Source organism: Chiloscyllium plagiosum, chromosome 26 (assembly GCF_004010195.1).
Source record: "Chiloscyllium plagiosum isolate BGI_BamShark_2017 chromosome 26, ASM401019v2, whole genome shotgun sequence".
Lineage (NCBI taxonomy): Eukaryota > Metazoa > Chordata > Chondrichthyes > Orectolobiformes > Hemiscylliidae > Chiloscyllium > Chiloscyllium plagiosum.
Window position 1 is genome coordinate 21,408,620 of NC_057735.1, and position 13,984 is coordinate 21,422,603.

The following is a 13,984-nucleotide window of genomic DNA, read 5'->3' on the forward strand; positions in this document are numbered from 1 at the left end:
ACTCGGGTTTCACCAGTTTCCTCATTTCCCCTCCCCCCACCTTGTCTCCGTCTAATCCATCAAATTCAGCACCGCCTTCCTAACCTGCAATCTTCTTCCCGACCTCTCCGCCCCCACCCCAGTCTGACCTATCACCCTCACCTTGGCCTCTTTCCACCTATCACATTTCCGACGCCCCTCCCCCAAGTCCCTGCTCCCTACCTTTTATCTTAGCCTGCTGGACAAACTGTCCTCATTCCTGAAGAAAGGCTTATGCCCGAAACGTCGATTCTCCTGTTCCCTGGATGCTGCCTGACCTGCTGCGCTTTTCCAGCAACACATTTTCAGCTCTGAAATAATTGGGTGTCTATTATTTATTATTCTGACACAGCAGTAATCCTAACATGAATAGTCCTGGTTTAGAGATTTTTTTTCCCCCAAAGTTTCTTTGAATATCACTGATCGCAAAATGAAACAAGATATTTTGTTGGCTAGTTTGGAAAAGTATGCCCATACATTTAAGAGTGATAAGTTTGCACAGTTAAACAGCTGAAAATTGATTTTATCACAAACATTAGGATTTGTAATTACTGCATTGATCCACCAAGTATCAGAAGGGACACAAGCCTGCCCCAAACCAGAACACAGCCAGCCTGTTAAAGCCAGCCTGAAACCCAGTTATTGGGCCATGGCATAGTATGCATTGCCCTGGAGTATCCAGACATTTTTATTGGCATAGCAATTAAGATAAGGCGGCCATTTGGTCCTTCGAGCCTGCTTTGTTATACAATAGCACCATGGCTAACTTGATATAGTGCCAACTCCACATTCCTACTTATTCCCAACATTCAACTCTCGTTGGTCAAGAATCAATCCATCACACTTCCTCTCTTACAAATGTTAAGTTAACTGGCCTGGAGTTTCCGGTTTTTGTCACCAGACTTCCGGGAACAAAGGACTCACATTCATTATATTTTAATCAAATGTTATCTTCTTCGAATCAAGAGAATTTCAGGAAAATAAAATCAATGCTTCATTAGCTCAGGATGAAGTAGATCAAGGTCTGGGAACTGTCAGCTTTTACTGTCAAATACTTCCCTCAGTATCCTTTCCATGATGATAAAATGGAGTCTTACTAACGTGATTGAATTTTTTGAAGAGATGACAAAGATTAATGAAGGCAGAGCAGTAGATGCTGGCTACAAAGCACTCAAAGTTCCGCTTGGTAGGATGATTAATCAAGTTAGATCACATGGGACCTAGCCAACTGGATGTGAGATTTGCTTGAAAGGAGAAGACAAAGGGTGGTGGTAATGGGCTGCTTTTCAGACTAGAGGCCTGAGATCAGCAGAATGCCACACAGATCAGTGCCGAGTCCACCGGTTTTCATATTTTATATAAATGATTTGGATATGAATATAGGATGTATATGGTTCACATGTTTGCAGATGACACCAAAATAGGTAGTGGGGCGGACTGTGAAGAAGATTATCACAGAGTACAATGGGACCTTGACCGGATGGGCTAATGGGCCAAAGAGTGGTGGATGATGTTTAATTTAGATAAATGTGAGGTGTTGCACTTTAGTAAGGCAAACCAGGGCAGGTATTGTACAGTTAATGGTAGGGGCCTGGAAAGTGGCATCGAATAAAGAGCCCAAGGGGTGCAGATGCATAGTTCTGAAAAGTGGAGTCACAAGTAGACAGGATGATGGAAGTGGCGTTTGGCATGCTTGCCTTCATTAGTCAGTGCATGGAGTAGAGGAGTTGGGATGTCATGTTGCGACTGTACAGGATACTGGTGAGGCCAGTTTTAAGAATACTGCAGACATTTTGGGTCACCCTTCCATAGTAAAGATGTTGTTAAACTTGAGAGGGTGCAGAAAAGATTTACAAGGATGTTGAGTGACTGGAGGGCTTATGTTGCAGGGAGAGGCTGAATGGGCTGTGGCTTTTTTTCTCCTCGAGTGTCAGAGGCTCAGTGGTGACCTTACAGATATTTATGAAATCACGAGGGGCATGGATAACGTGAATTGCCACTATCTTTGGGGAGTCCAAAATTAAAGGGTGTAGTTTTAAGGTGAGAGGGGAAAGATTAAAAAAAAAAGGACCTGATGGGTAACTATGTCATGCAGAAGGTGTGCATGCATGGAACAAGCTGCCAGAGGAAGTGGTGGAGGTGGGTACAATTACAAGGCATCTGGATAGGTATACAAGTAAGAAGGGTTTAGAGCAATGTGGGCCAAATACTGGCAAATGGGTCTAGATCAGATTGGGATGTCTGGTTGGCGCAGACAGGTCTGTTCCTGTGCTGCATGACTATGATGAATGTTGTTGTTTTAATTTAATCCTTCTTGTTCATCTCAATTATTTTTGGGATGTTATCTGTATCATGATAGTAAGGATGCAATTTTCTTGATTTCCAATTTAAATTTCTGCTACTCTCACTTGATGACCTATATTGATTTGACCCAAATACTGGAAGATACTCTTTCTGAAGTTCTAGCCAGCATTCTCTCAAATTCTAATTTTTCCCCTTATTCTTTTTGCCATTATTTAATGATTCTCATGTTCTGTACAATTTTCTGACCTGTCACTTAACTTCAGAATTGTAAGCATTTTCAATTTGATAGCATCTGTAACTTACTTAGTTAGCCAGTGGTGCATCCTTCCTTTGGAATTTCTCTCATTGGAATGCATCTTTTGAGTATTCTGAAATACCTCCTCAAATATTTGCCACTGCATCTCTACTGATGTCACCCATGATCTAATTTCCCAGTTTACATCCTCATAAATCCCCTTGTTTAAGCTTCGAATCCTCGATTCTACCTCTCTGAAACTGAACATGATGAAATTCTATTAAATTAAGGTTGCTGCTACTCAAGGACACCTTCATAGGATTCATATCGCTCTCTATCTCATTGCACATTACCAGATTTGGTATAGCCTGATTTTTACTTGGCTCTGGAACATGCCTTCCCTCGAAACGGTCTTAAAAACATGAACTCTTCACCCAGGTTATCTTTACTATTCTGATTTCTCCAATCTCCATGTAGATTAAAATCACCCATGATTATCACCATATTTTTCTCATGTCAGAATAATTTCTTCCTGTAAACCCTTGCATATGAGGTTACTGTTATGAGACTTACAAATCAATGATTTTTTTTTTGCTTTTGCTATTTCCCATCTCTACTCAAACCAATTCTGCACCACGACTTCCAAAATGAAGATCTCCTGTCTCATACCAATTTCACAATTAATTGTTACTATTCTGTCTTTTCCTAACTTCCTATCCTTTGCAAATGACATATATCCTTGAACATTCAGGTTGCAGCTTTGGCCATTTAGTAGTCAAGGGACTGATATTATTTGTAAAGACCCAAATTAATTTGAAAAAAGTCATGGATTAACTGAATAATTTACAAAAAGCTTACAGTCAAACAGGACACCAACAGGAAACTTCCTAACAATCTAAATATGAAATCAAATTTCAAATAGCTTGGATTTTATCTCCTACACAGCAGCGTTCTGGTACAGGAAAGAACAAAATGTTGAATTTCCTACAATACAAATGGTCCAGTGAATCTGTGTATTAAGCCTAAGTAGGTTTAACTTACATGCAAATCTTCAGTCAAATATATGGACTAAGTTAGAATATCACTGAGGATCAGAGCAAAGTCAAAACGCCTACTTGAATAGAGTATATGATTTGGCTAATGAAGTATTTTCTTCCAAAGTAACCTAACATTGTAAAATGGTCAATTTTAAAGTCATGAGATGAGAAACAAGTGACAAGTGGGAAGGTGCATTTTCTTGAAATCTAAAAGCAAGTTTTACTTAAAATTGAAAAAAGAACTGCAAAAACAAACTTATGCAATATGTACTGGAAGTTGTCAATTAGAAGTCGTCTGGATACCTCTGAAGTTATTCCCCAAGAATCAAATTTCTGTGCTTTCAACATTCAACCCTTTTCCGAGAATCAATCATTTGTTTCTCGGAAAAGGGTAGGCCATTCAGCGCTTTGAGCTTGCTCATTCAATAAGATCATGGCTGATCTGTGGTCGACCTCTATATGCCTGCATTGGATCCATATCCCTTGATAACTTCCTTAATAAAAATTTGTCTACCTCAGATTTAGGTTTAACACATGAATTAGTATCAACTGTCACTTGAAGAAGAGTTCCAAACCTCCATCACTCTCAGTGTAGAAGTCCATTTAATATCACTTTTGAGTTGGTTGGCCCTAATTCCTAGAATGTGCCCCAGTTCTAGAATCTTCAACCAATGGCAATAGTTTAATTGTTATTTATCCTGCCTTTCCCTGTTGATATCCCAAAGGCCTCAATTAGATCACCCCTTATCCTTTAACATTCTAGAGACGAAAGGCCTAATTTGTCTCATAACTTAACCCCTGAAGTCCAGTTATCAACCTTGCAAACCTGTGTTGAACTCTCTCCAGGTCCAATATCCTTCCTAACAGGTGGCCAGATCTGCTCTCAGAATTCAAGTGCGGGCTAACTGGGGTTTTGTGTAATCGTAGTACAACATCTGCATCCCTATGCTCCACACCTTTAAAAGGCCAGCATTCTATTAGCCTTCTTAACTATTTTCTGCGCCCTATCCCTGATCGTCTATTGTTAAGTTATTTTGGACTTTCGGCAAGCTATCCTCCTTTTCTGGTGGAAATACTCAAGCAATGTAAACAGTTCGTCAAGTCCGCCATTTTCACTGACAATATTTCCACTCTCAGAGTGAATAGTATTCGGAAGCAGCTGCTTTCTCTTTACATAACTAAAATCTCTTCTTGTGGTCTTTTATCTCTCTTGAAAGTTTCCTTTCATAATCTTTTTTTTAAGCCATTCTTAAGTCGCTTATGGTCCTTTGTCGCTCTTTGTATTTGTCTCATTTGGTGGGATCAATGCATTTTTATAAGCCCTTTCTTTTAATTTTATGCTAACTTCTTTTAGATGTCCATGGCTGCATTTTTTGGAAGGTGACCTTTCTCTTCCTCATTAGGTTCAAACTACTTCGGAGTAGCATCAATTGTTCCTTTTCAACACCCTCTACTGCTCCTCAGTTGTTTACCTAGTCGTAGAGCCTCCCAGATGCTGTGGACAGTCTCTGCCTCATCCCATTAAAGACTGTCTTACTTAAAACTCTAGTATCCAATCTTAGTTTATCAATGTTAGTATCGCTGTTTGACAAATGCTCACTAGCAACTAGGTCACTAATTAAATCAGGCTCATTGCTCATTATTAAATCCAATATTTCTTGTCCTCTTCTCACATCTAAGGCCCACTGCCACAGGTAACTTTCCCAGACAGACTTTAGACATTTTTAGCCTTTCTGGACAGGTGCTTGTCTGTCTCTGCGAGTCCATGTTCGGATTAAAATCTCCCCATAATACTACTCTGCTTTTGCTACACAGGTGCCTAAATTCAGCATTTATGGATCTCAGTTTACTCACTGAAGCGGGAAGGTTTGTTTTCAGACATTTCGATACCATATCAGGTAATATCACCAGTGAGCCTCCAATGGAATTGCTGGTGCTTTGTCCCACTTTCACATAAATAGAGAGCGGGGCATAACGCCAGCGCTTCACCAGATGCTCACTGATGTTATTACCTAGTATGGAGACAAAACGTCCGAAAACGAACCTTCTAGCTCAGTGAGCAAATCTATATCCAGAACCTCAACCCCAGCTACAAATCTTCTCAAAATTCAGCATATAACCCAGCATTTCTCAGCTGCTACCAGTGGTCTCTACGTGCCACCTATTGTGGTTTTAGTTCCTTAATGATTCCTCAGTTCCACCCAAACTTCTCCACTGGTGCTTTCCCCTTATTACATTCTCCCTCACCATAGAGATGATTATATTTCTGATCAGCAATGCTTTCCATCCCTTCTGCCATTTTCTCTATCCCTCTATTTTATAATCTTATATGTTTAGTTCCCAGTCCTGTCCATCCTGCAGCCATGACTCTGTAATAGCTATGACATCATAGTTTCCAACTTGAATGAAATGGAATACCTTAAGCCCATTTAAATTTGTTCCTTACACTCTCTGCATCTGTATTAAAAACTCTAATTTTGGCTGTGCACTCTATCCTGTCCTTTAGCACCTTTTCATTATTTCTCCCTCCTGTCTTGCTCAGTACACTTCTGCCCCGTTTTGTTCATTCAGTTGGCCCTGTTTGTTCATCCTATTAACCTGTACCTTCTCCTGACACGCTGACCTACTGCTCCTATTCCTACACTCTGCCATACTAGGTTAAACCCTCCTCACTGGCACTAGCAAACAAGATAACAGACTTGATTGTGTGGATTGGTTATTTGACCTATGATCAAACAGTCCAGCAGAATGGGACAAAATTAATTTCTTCAGGTAGCTTAATTGCAACAGCCATTTATTTGAAAAGCTGATACAGTCGAGCACAAAGCAGTTCTATTACTACATTATGCTGCAACATTATGAGTCACTTAACAGTTGGATCTCCAGCACCTGAATTGACCATAGGTGGTTCATTTACAGTGATGAAGAACTCTGCACATCGATGCAATGAGGATACCATTAAAGTAAAAGTACACATCAGCTATGAGAGTGGATGCAACGGACCCATAGTCAATAAACAGGAACATAGATTTCAAGTAATTAGCAGACAGATTTGAGGAATATTGATGAGTGTCTGAAAAGACAGTAAATGCAGAAATCCTCAAAACAATTGCAACACATATAACATGCAATGACATGCTCTAACTTTCAGGGATAGCATTTCTTGCTGTGAAAGACATACTGACCACCATTTGTACCATAAATTATCCAAGTTTTGATGGAATCTTATTTTTAAAGATTTGTGCATCCTAATCATTATATTTCCCAGTTCTTCCTCTCCGCTTTTGTTTTGTTGTTTTTAATTTTTATACATCACCTCCGTTTCTTTAAATTAAATATTTTATAACATTTTCCACATGTAAACAAACTATCCATCATCATCCTAAAGGTACTCAAGAGGTCGTTTGCAAACTCAGATATTGCGCTACCAATACCAGTGTCCATACCATATGTGTTAAATGCATATGGGTTCACCAATAGAGTGGTTAATTTTGATTACTCCAAAGCATTCATTAATAAATGATGTCTCTGTCACTTTAGTTAATGCCAAGCTGAATAATCTGCAATTAAGCCAGAAGCTCCACTCTTTTGAATAAGATTATAACGGAAACCCTCCAATTCTCTGGTACACTTTTCTTATTCTCCTAATTGCTTCACTCAGAATTCTAGATCAGAGATAATAAATAATTGTTTATTTATTGAAAAAACCCAGCCATTCCTTTTGAATGGAAATATTTATGGGACACTTTAGAGATTCACAAAACATCACATGGAATGGAAGTGCTTAATTAGGTATACTATTCGGAGATGAAGGACTCCTTCAAGCAAAGAGGGATACGGTAAACATTTTATTATCTGGCATCTATGGAACCAGAGTGGGTCAATTGATCAAATATTCAAAATAATCAAGAGGTCCACATAATCAATGGAAAAAACATACACTAAGTAATAGAAATACATTGCAAGTGCATAGATACTGTTATACTTTATTTACAGTATAAATCACTTAATTAGTATAGAACTTTGCCTTAAATAAGACATAGCAGCAGAGAGCCTTCTCAATCACACCTTCTAATGACTACTGGGACATCGTAGTAGATCGCAGTACTTGAGGAGAAATTTACTCAAAATCGAATAAATTGTTGATATTTCATGTGGCCATTTGATTGAACAAATATATTCCCATTGAGTTAAATATATTAAAAAGAACTTTAATAATTAGAACAATTAGAATAAAGTCAACTTTGCAGTATTGGAGGTATACAACCTTTGCCAATCTACCAAGAATGCCATTTCATGAGGTGACAGTTAAAACAAAGCTTATTGTAAGCAAAAACTGGGAAATGACACCAAGAAGAACCTTTTCGCACATATAATAGAAGCCAATGATCTAACATTCAAGATGGAAACACATGATAGATAAAGAGCAGAGATAAATTAAAGATTTTGTCACCATGACTTGAGGGGCTGCTTTCACCAGCCCACTGGTGATACTAATAGACCTTATAATCTGACAGAATTATATACCAACTGACTGTCAAAACTCTTCTGGTTGAATAATGCTCTTTAGATATTTTTAAAAATTCATACATAGAATGTAGGAGTCACTAGGTAGGCCAGCAATTATTGCCCATTTCTAATTGCCAAGAGTAAAGAATGAACTACATGGCTATGGATCTGGAGTCACATGTAGGCCGGACAGGCAAGTACATTCAAGAAACAGATGAGCTTTTACAATCAACAATAATTTAATGTGCATTATTTGACTTTTAATTTCAGATTTTTGAAGTTAATTTCCACCAATCTGTGGGTCATCACTTTCCCTACAAACCCACATTGTGGTTCACTCTTAGCTGCCTCTGAAACGATTCGGCGAGCTACTCAGTTCAAAGGCAACAAATGCTAGCTTTGTCAGTGACGTGCTCATATCAAAAACAGAAAATATAAAAAAGAACAATTCGGATTGAAACAAACTCACCTTTACAATAGTCACTTGGGTCTTCTTGTTCTTCATCATCAGATCCCAAAATTTCATCCTCTGGCTCTTGCACCTCAGATTCTGTTGTAGCAGGATGGGCTCTTCGTTGAGGTTCAGGTCTGAAAATATTAGCCAAGAGTTTATTTTCAAATTACTCGTGAAAAACTATTTCCACAGCTAAAACTGTTTTAAATTACCAAAGTGCCCTTCACTGTCCAAATATTATATTTCTAACTTTGCATTTGCTTCCCCTAAAATAATTTCTTCCTTGAATAGCACCACCATTTTAAAAAGGGAGCATCTGGAACATGATGGCAGTTATATGCATTTGAAGACGCTTAGAAATTACATAAAGCCTACATGCAGGTACAGCCAGTAAATAGGCAGGCAAATGTTAAGTTAATCTTTACTGCAGGGCACTGCAATGCAACAGGAAAGCTTGGTGAGATCAAGCCTAATGTTTAGCATACAGTTTTATTCAACTTACCTGAGTGTACATGATATGAGAGGTGGTGCACAAATGTTCTCGAGATTGATTCCTGGGATGAAATGTAATTCTTACAAAAGGAGAGAGTGTAGAATTGGCCTATACCCCCTGCAGTCAACTGACTGGGCAAAACAAAATTGACAGATGGCATATCATGTAGAAAAATGTGAGTTTATCTGCTTTTGTGTGAAGATTGAAAAGTAGAGTGTTACTTAATAGAGACATACTGCAGAGAGCTGTGATAGAGGATTCTGAGCACCTTCTTACATGAAACACAAAACCTGAAATGCAAGTACAGCAAATAAAATGTTGCCTTTCATTTTAAGGGGAAAAAAAATGCAGAAAGAGAAAGGAGTCTTGCAACAACTGTGCAGAGTTGGCAAAACCATGGCCAGATCACGAGAAAGTCTGTGTTTCCTTATCCAGGGATTTGCACTCAGACAATGCATACAAAGTTTTCTGATTTGATACCTGGGATGAAGGGATTATCTTAGATCAAAAGTTAAAAAGCTGGGAATTATACCGGTAGAGGTTTAAAAGAATGAGTGTTAATCTTGCTCAAACAAATTTCTAAGGGGCCTTAATAGGATAGATGCTGTCAGATGTTTCTTTTCAAGGGAATCAGGAACTAGAGGTAAAGCTTATGCATGTGGCACCTCATACTTAAGATGGATATGAAGGAGAATTTCTTCTCAATATTGTGAATCTTTGGAATTCTCCAAGGGTTGCGGAGACTGAAATTTTGAAAATGCTTCAGGCAGAGATGGAATCAAAAAAGTTATGGCCACAGACAGGAAAACAGAGTTGAGATCAGGGTCAGATCAGTTTATGATCTTTATGAATGGCACAACAGGCTCAAGGGGGTTGTTGGCAAACATCTGCTTCTATTTGAGTTCTTATTTCAGAGTATATTTACATCATCCAGCGTAGCAAAATTGATGTATATACACATCTTCTGCAAGGTAGGCCAATTAATTTATTTATAGATGAATTAGCAAATAAAGAAGAAAACTGACAGGGAAAAAAAAAATACGAGAAGTCAAACAATATTAGAGGTGAAATGTCTCAAATTGTATTCAAAGCAGTTTCGCAAAGTAGAACCAGATCCACAATTTAATTCACAAGAAAATGTTCAATCCTTGTGTCATCAAAAGGAATGAGAGAAAGAAAAGGCAAAACTGCATGAAATTACTAAGAAAATGCCTTCCATTGAAATGTCATTTCAGTCGAGGTAAAAAGCACCATTTTGCAAGAATGTTACAGCTACTGCAGAGCCATCCATTAGAGAAATGCACAAGGACTGCAAAATTAATGACTTGCAGGCATGGCCCACATTTAGGTAAACCAGAAGCAATCCACAATAGTTAAAAGAGAACAAAAGGTTACAAAATTTCACAAATTATCTTCTTCTACAGATTGTTCTTCGTGCTCTGTATAGATTGCACAAGATAGAATAAAAATATTCAGACCATAAAGTATCATATCATGAGTTAGTAATGTTTGCAGCAGCAATTTAAATAATGAAATTTTCCAAGCAATTGTATGTTTAAAATATTTAAAAAAACACTAGTAATCTGAATTTAGATTTTAACTCAAGCTTTAATTGTCACTTAATGCTTCAAGTTGTGTTTGTCATTATAAAAAGGCAATGCATTTGGTTATGAATGCCATACTAGCTTTGATACATTTTTCATCCACCCATTCAGACACATAATGACAGACCTATGGAGCAGGTGGGACCCGAAACCCGAACATTTGGCTCACACCAAGGGAAATAACCACTGCACCACAACAGCTCTGTATTACTGGCTTTGCATCATTTTTATTTCCAAAAGGACATAATGTAAAACCACTGAGGGGGAAAACAAGCTATTTGACATTATTGCATCTCATCAAGACCTGCTGCTGAAAAGTTATTTTTAGTTGAAATGGTATATGATCCAACTCCTTCAAGCAAGACGTATGAGGTAACTTTTGTTTGGAATAGAGACAGAAATCATGAGGATCAACCAAACTAGTTACATTGCCATCCAAAGCACACTACATCTTCGTGAAAGTTGACTGTCTTTGACGTATGCACAAAAAGTACTGGAAATCAGGCTTGGCAACTGCTTTCTAAACCAGTTGAAGTATGTGTTCTTAGTTTCTTTTCCCTCAGATGTTCAAGTTTTTAATTCTGCAGCATTCAACAAACCTGGATATTGTAAAAACAGAATTATCACTGCATTTAGGAACACAGGAGGAGCAGGCCATTCAGCTCACTGAAGCTAAGTAGTAAGAGTGTTCATCGCTGTTGCCTGTAGACAGTACCTCTCAAAATTAATACCTAGATAGGGCATAGCCCATGGAAAAACTGATCAGATTTTAGCATTCAGAATACGGGACTTTTTTTTTTAAAAAAAGGATCTGTCAACATTTAGAGATGGGGATAAATTTACCTTATTGACCTTATGAGAGTTGTGTTTGTGATATGACTGACTAATGTCTCCTCAAGGTTTCTTTTATCCTCACCACCCCCTCACACGCATCCCACCCTAACCAGGTAGGGAAAAACCTGAAGAGCTGCCAGATTTGTAAAAATATTAACAGTGTTACAGGTGCGCATTCTACTAAACCTCTCAAATGCTTCGAGTATGCTTTTTCATTTCCTGAAGATAGCTACTCGAGCTAGAACATATTGCTGGATTCAAATTACATTATAGTGCCAATAGGCTATTCAAAACTGTGGAAAATGAATCACGACCATAAGACATAGCAGCAGAAGCAGACCATTCAGCCCAGCCGAATGGAGATCATGGCTGACCCGAATTCTGTGTCGTCCTGGCTTTTCCTCCCACCTCATTGATTATCTTACCTGATTAAATATATTCAGGACTGACAAATATTTAATGACCCAACCTCTGCTACCCTCAGAAGAACTTCCTCCGAATTGGGTGAACCCTAACTCAGATTATACCCTCTGGTCCTAGGCTCTCCCATAAAAGGAAAAACAACCTCTTCACATTTACCCTGTCAAGTCCCCCAAGAATCCTGAATATGGGCCCAAATCTACTTAACCTCCCTCGTAAGAAAATCCCTTTATAACCATAATCAACCTAGAGAACCATCTCTAGACTTCCTTCAATGCCAAAGTTTTCTTTAGATTAGCGAACCAAAACAGTTCGCTATTCTCAATGTGACCTAACAGCCTCTTGTAAACTTTTCATAAGACTTGTATTTTAATAGTCCATTCCCTTTGAAAATTTGTCTTCTCGATCACCTGAACTTGTTTGCTAGCTTTTAATGACTTGTGCATCCCAAATCTCTGCACTACACTTTTCTGCAGGCTTTCACTATTTAAAAAAAATTCAATTCCTGTATTCTTCTTACTGAAGTGCTGAACCTCATTTTTTTTTCACATTATATTCCAACCAACTATGAGTTTGCCCACTTATAGCTATATCCCTCTACAAACTCCTTGCTGCCTCTCCCTTCCAACCTATTTTACTTCGTGGTCACTTTTTTTAAAAAAAATATTCATCATGGGATGTGGGCGTCACTAGTTGAACCAGCATTTCTTGCCCACCCCTATTTGCCCAGAGGGCAGTGAAGAGTCAACCACATTGCCATGGGTCCAAGTCACATACAGGCCAGACCAGGGAAGGATGGCAGATTGCTTTCCTTAACAGCACTTTTTCTGACTGAAGCTTTATGGTCATCATTAGATTTTTAATTCCAGATTATTTAATTCAAATTCAACCATCTGCCATGGTGGGATTTGAATCCATGCCTGCAAAGGTTACCTAGTTCTCTGAATTAATAATCTAGCAATAATACCAATAGGCCACTGCCTCCCCACTAACCTCATCCAAGTCATTAATATATATTGTAATGAATTGTGGTCTCAGCCCTGAACCCCATGGAACTCCACCAATTACAGCCCACTTTATCCCAATCTTGTCTTCTTTAATTTAACCAATCCTCTGTCCATATATGACAGCCTCCCTTCCTCACACCTCCAACACCATGAGTGTTAAGAGTTTTACGTACATCTATTTGAAAATCCAAAAATAACATCTATCCTGCTTGTTAGCTTCTTAGAAAAAAAAATCTAATTAATTTGTCAGCATGCTTTCCCCATCATGAGGCCATGCTGATTCGATTTGATTAAACCATGTATTTCTAAATGCTCTTTATAATCAATTCCAAACTTTCCCTAGGACCGGGGGGGGTATCTAGCATGTAGTTATTTCATTTGTGGCCTTTCCTTTTTTAATAAGGAGTGATACATTGGAAGATTTTCAACTAGAAAGCAAGATTTGCTTCACGATTACTATCAGCAAATCCACAATTTCTGTAACTACTACCTTTAATACCCTAGTGTACAACCTCTAAGGTCCAGGGAACTCAATAGCCTTTAGCCCCATTTTTTTCCCCAGAGTATCTTTTCACTTGTGAGTTATTGTATTTATTTTTTTAAGATTAGATTAGATTCCCTAAGGTATGGAAACAGGCCCTTGGTCCCAACAAGTCCTCACCGGTCCTCCGAAGAGTAACCCACCCAGAGCCATTCCCCTACCCTATATTTACCTCTGACTATGGGCAATTTAACACGGCCATTTCACCTAACTTGCACATCTTTGGATTGTGGGAGGAAACCCCCACAGACATGGGGAGAATGTGCAAACTCCACACAAGTAATTGCCCGAGGCAGGAATTGAACCCTGGTCCCTCGTGCTGTGAGGCAGCAGTGCTAACCACTGAGCCAATTTCTTTTCCCCCTTTTGCCCTTTGATCATTTTGTATTTTTGAAATTGTGTGTTTTATACTGTGAACTCTGATGCAATGTATTTATTAAACTTGCTCTGACTTTACACTGCTTCCCAGCCTCAATCTCTAACTGTGCTATGTTGACGATAGCTTCTCTTTCCCTTTTAATATGTACG

General features: G+C 38.6%; 1 protein-coding gene across 2 annotated transcripts in view; it reads right to left on the bottom strand.

Moving 5' to 3' along the window:
• The window catches only part of LOC122563186 (SRSF protein kinase 1-like), an 85,828-nt gene that overhangs the window by 33,057 nt on the left and 38,787 nt on the right, over positions 1 to 13,984 (bottom strand). For both annotated transcript variants that reach the window (XM_043716709.1, XM_043716710.1), the window contains one exon: positions 8,573 to 8,691. In XM_043716709.1, the coding sequence (XP_043572644.1) occupies positions 8,573 to 8,691 (119 nt within the window). The remainder of the gene's footprint in view (positions 1 to 8,572; positions 8,692 to 13,984) is intronic.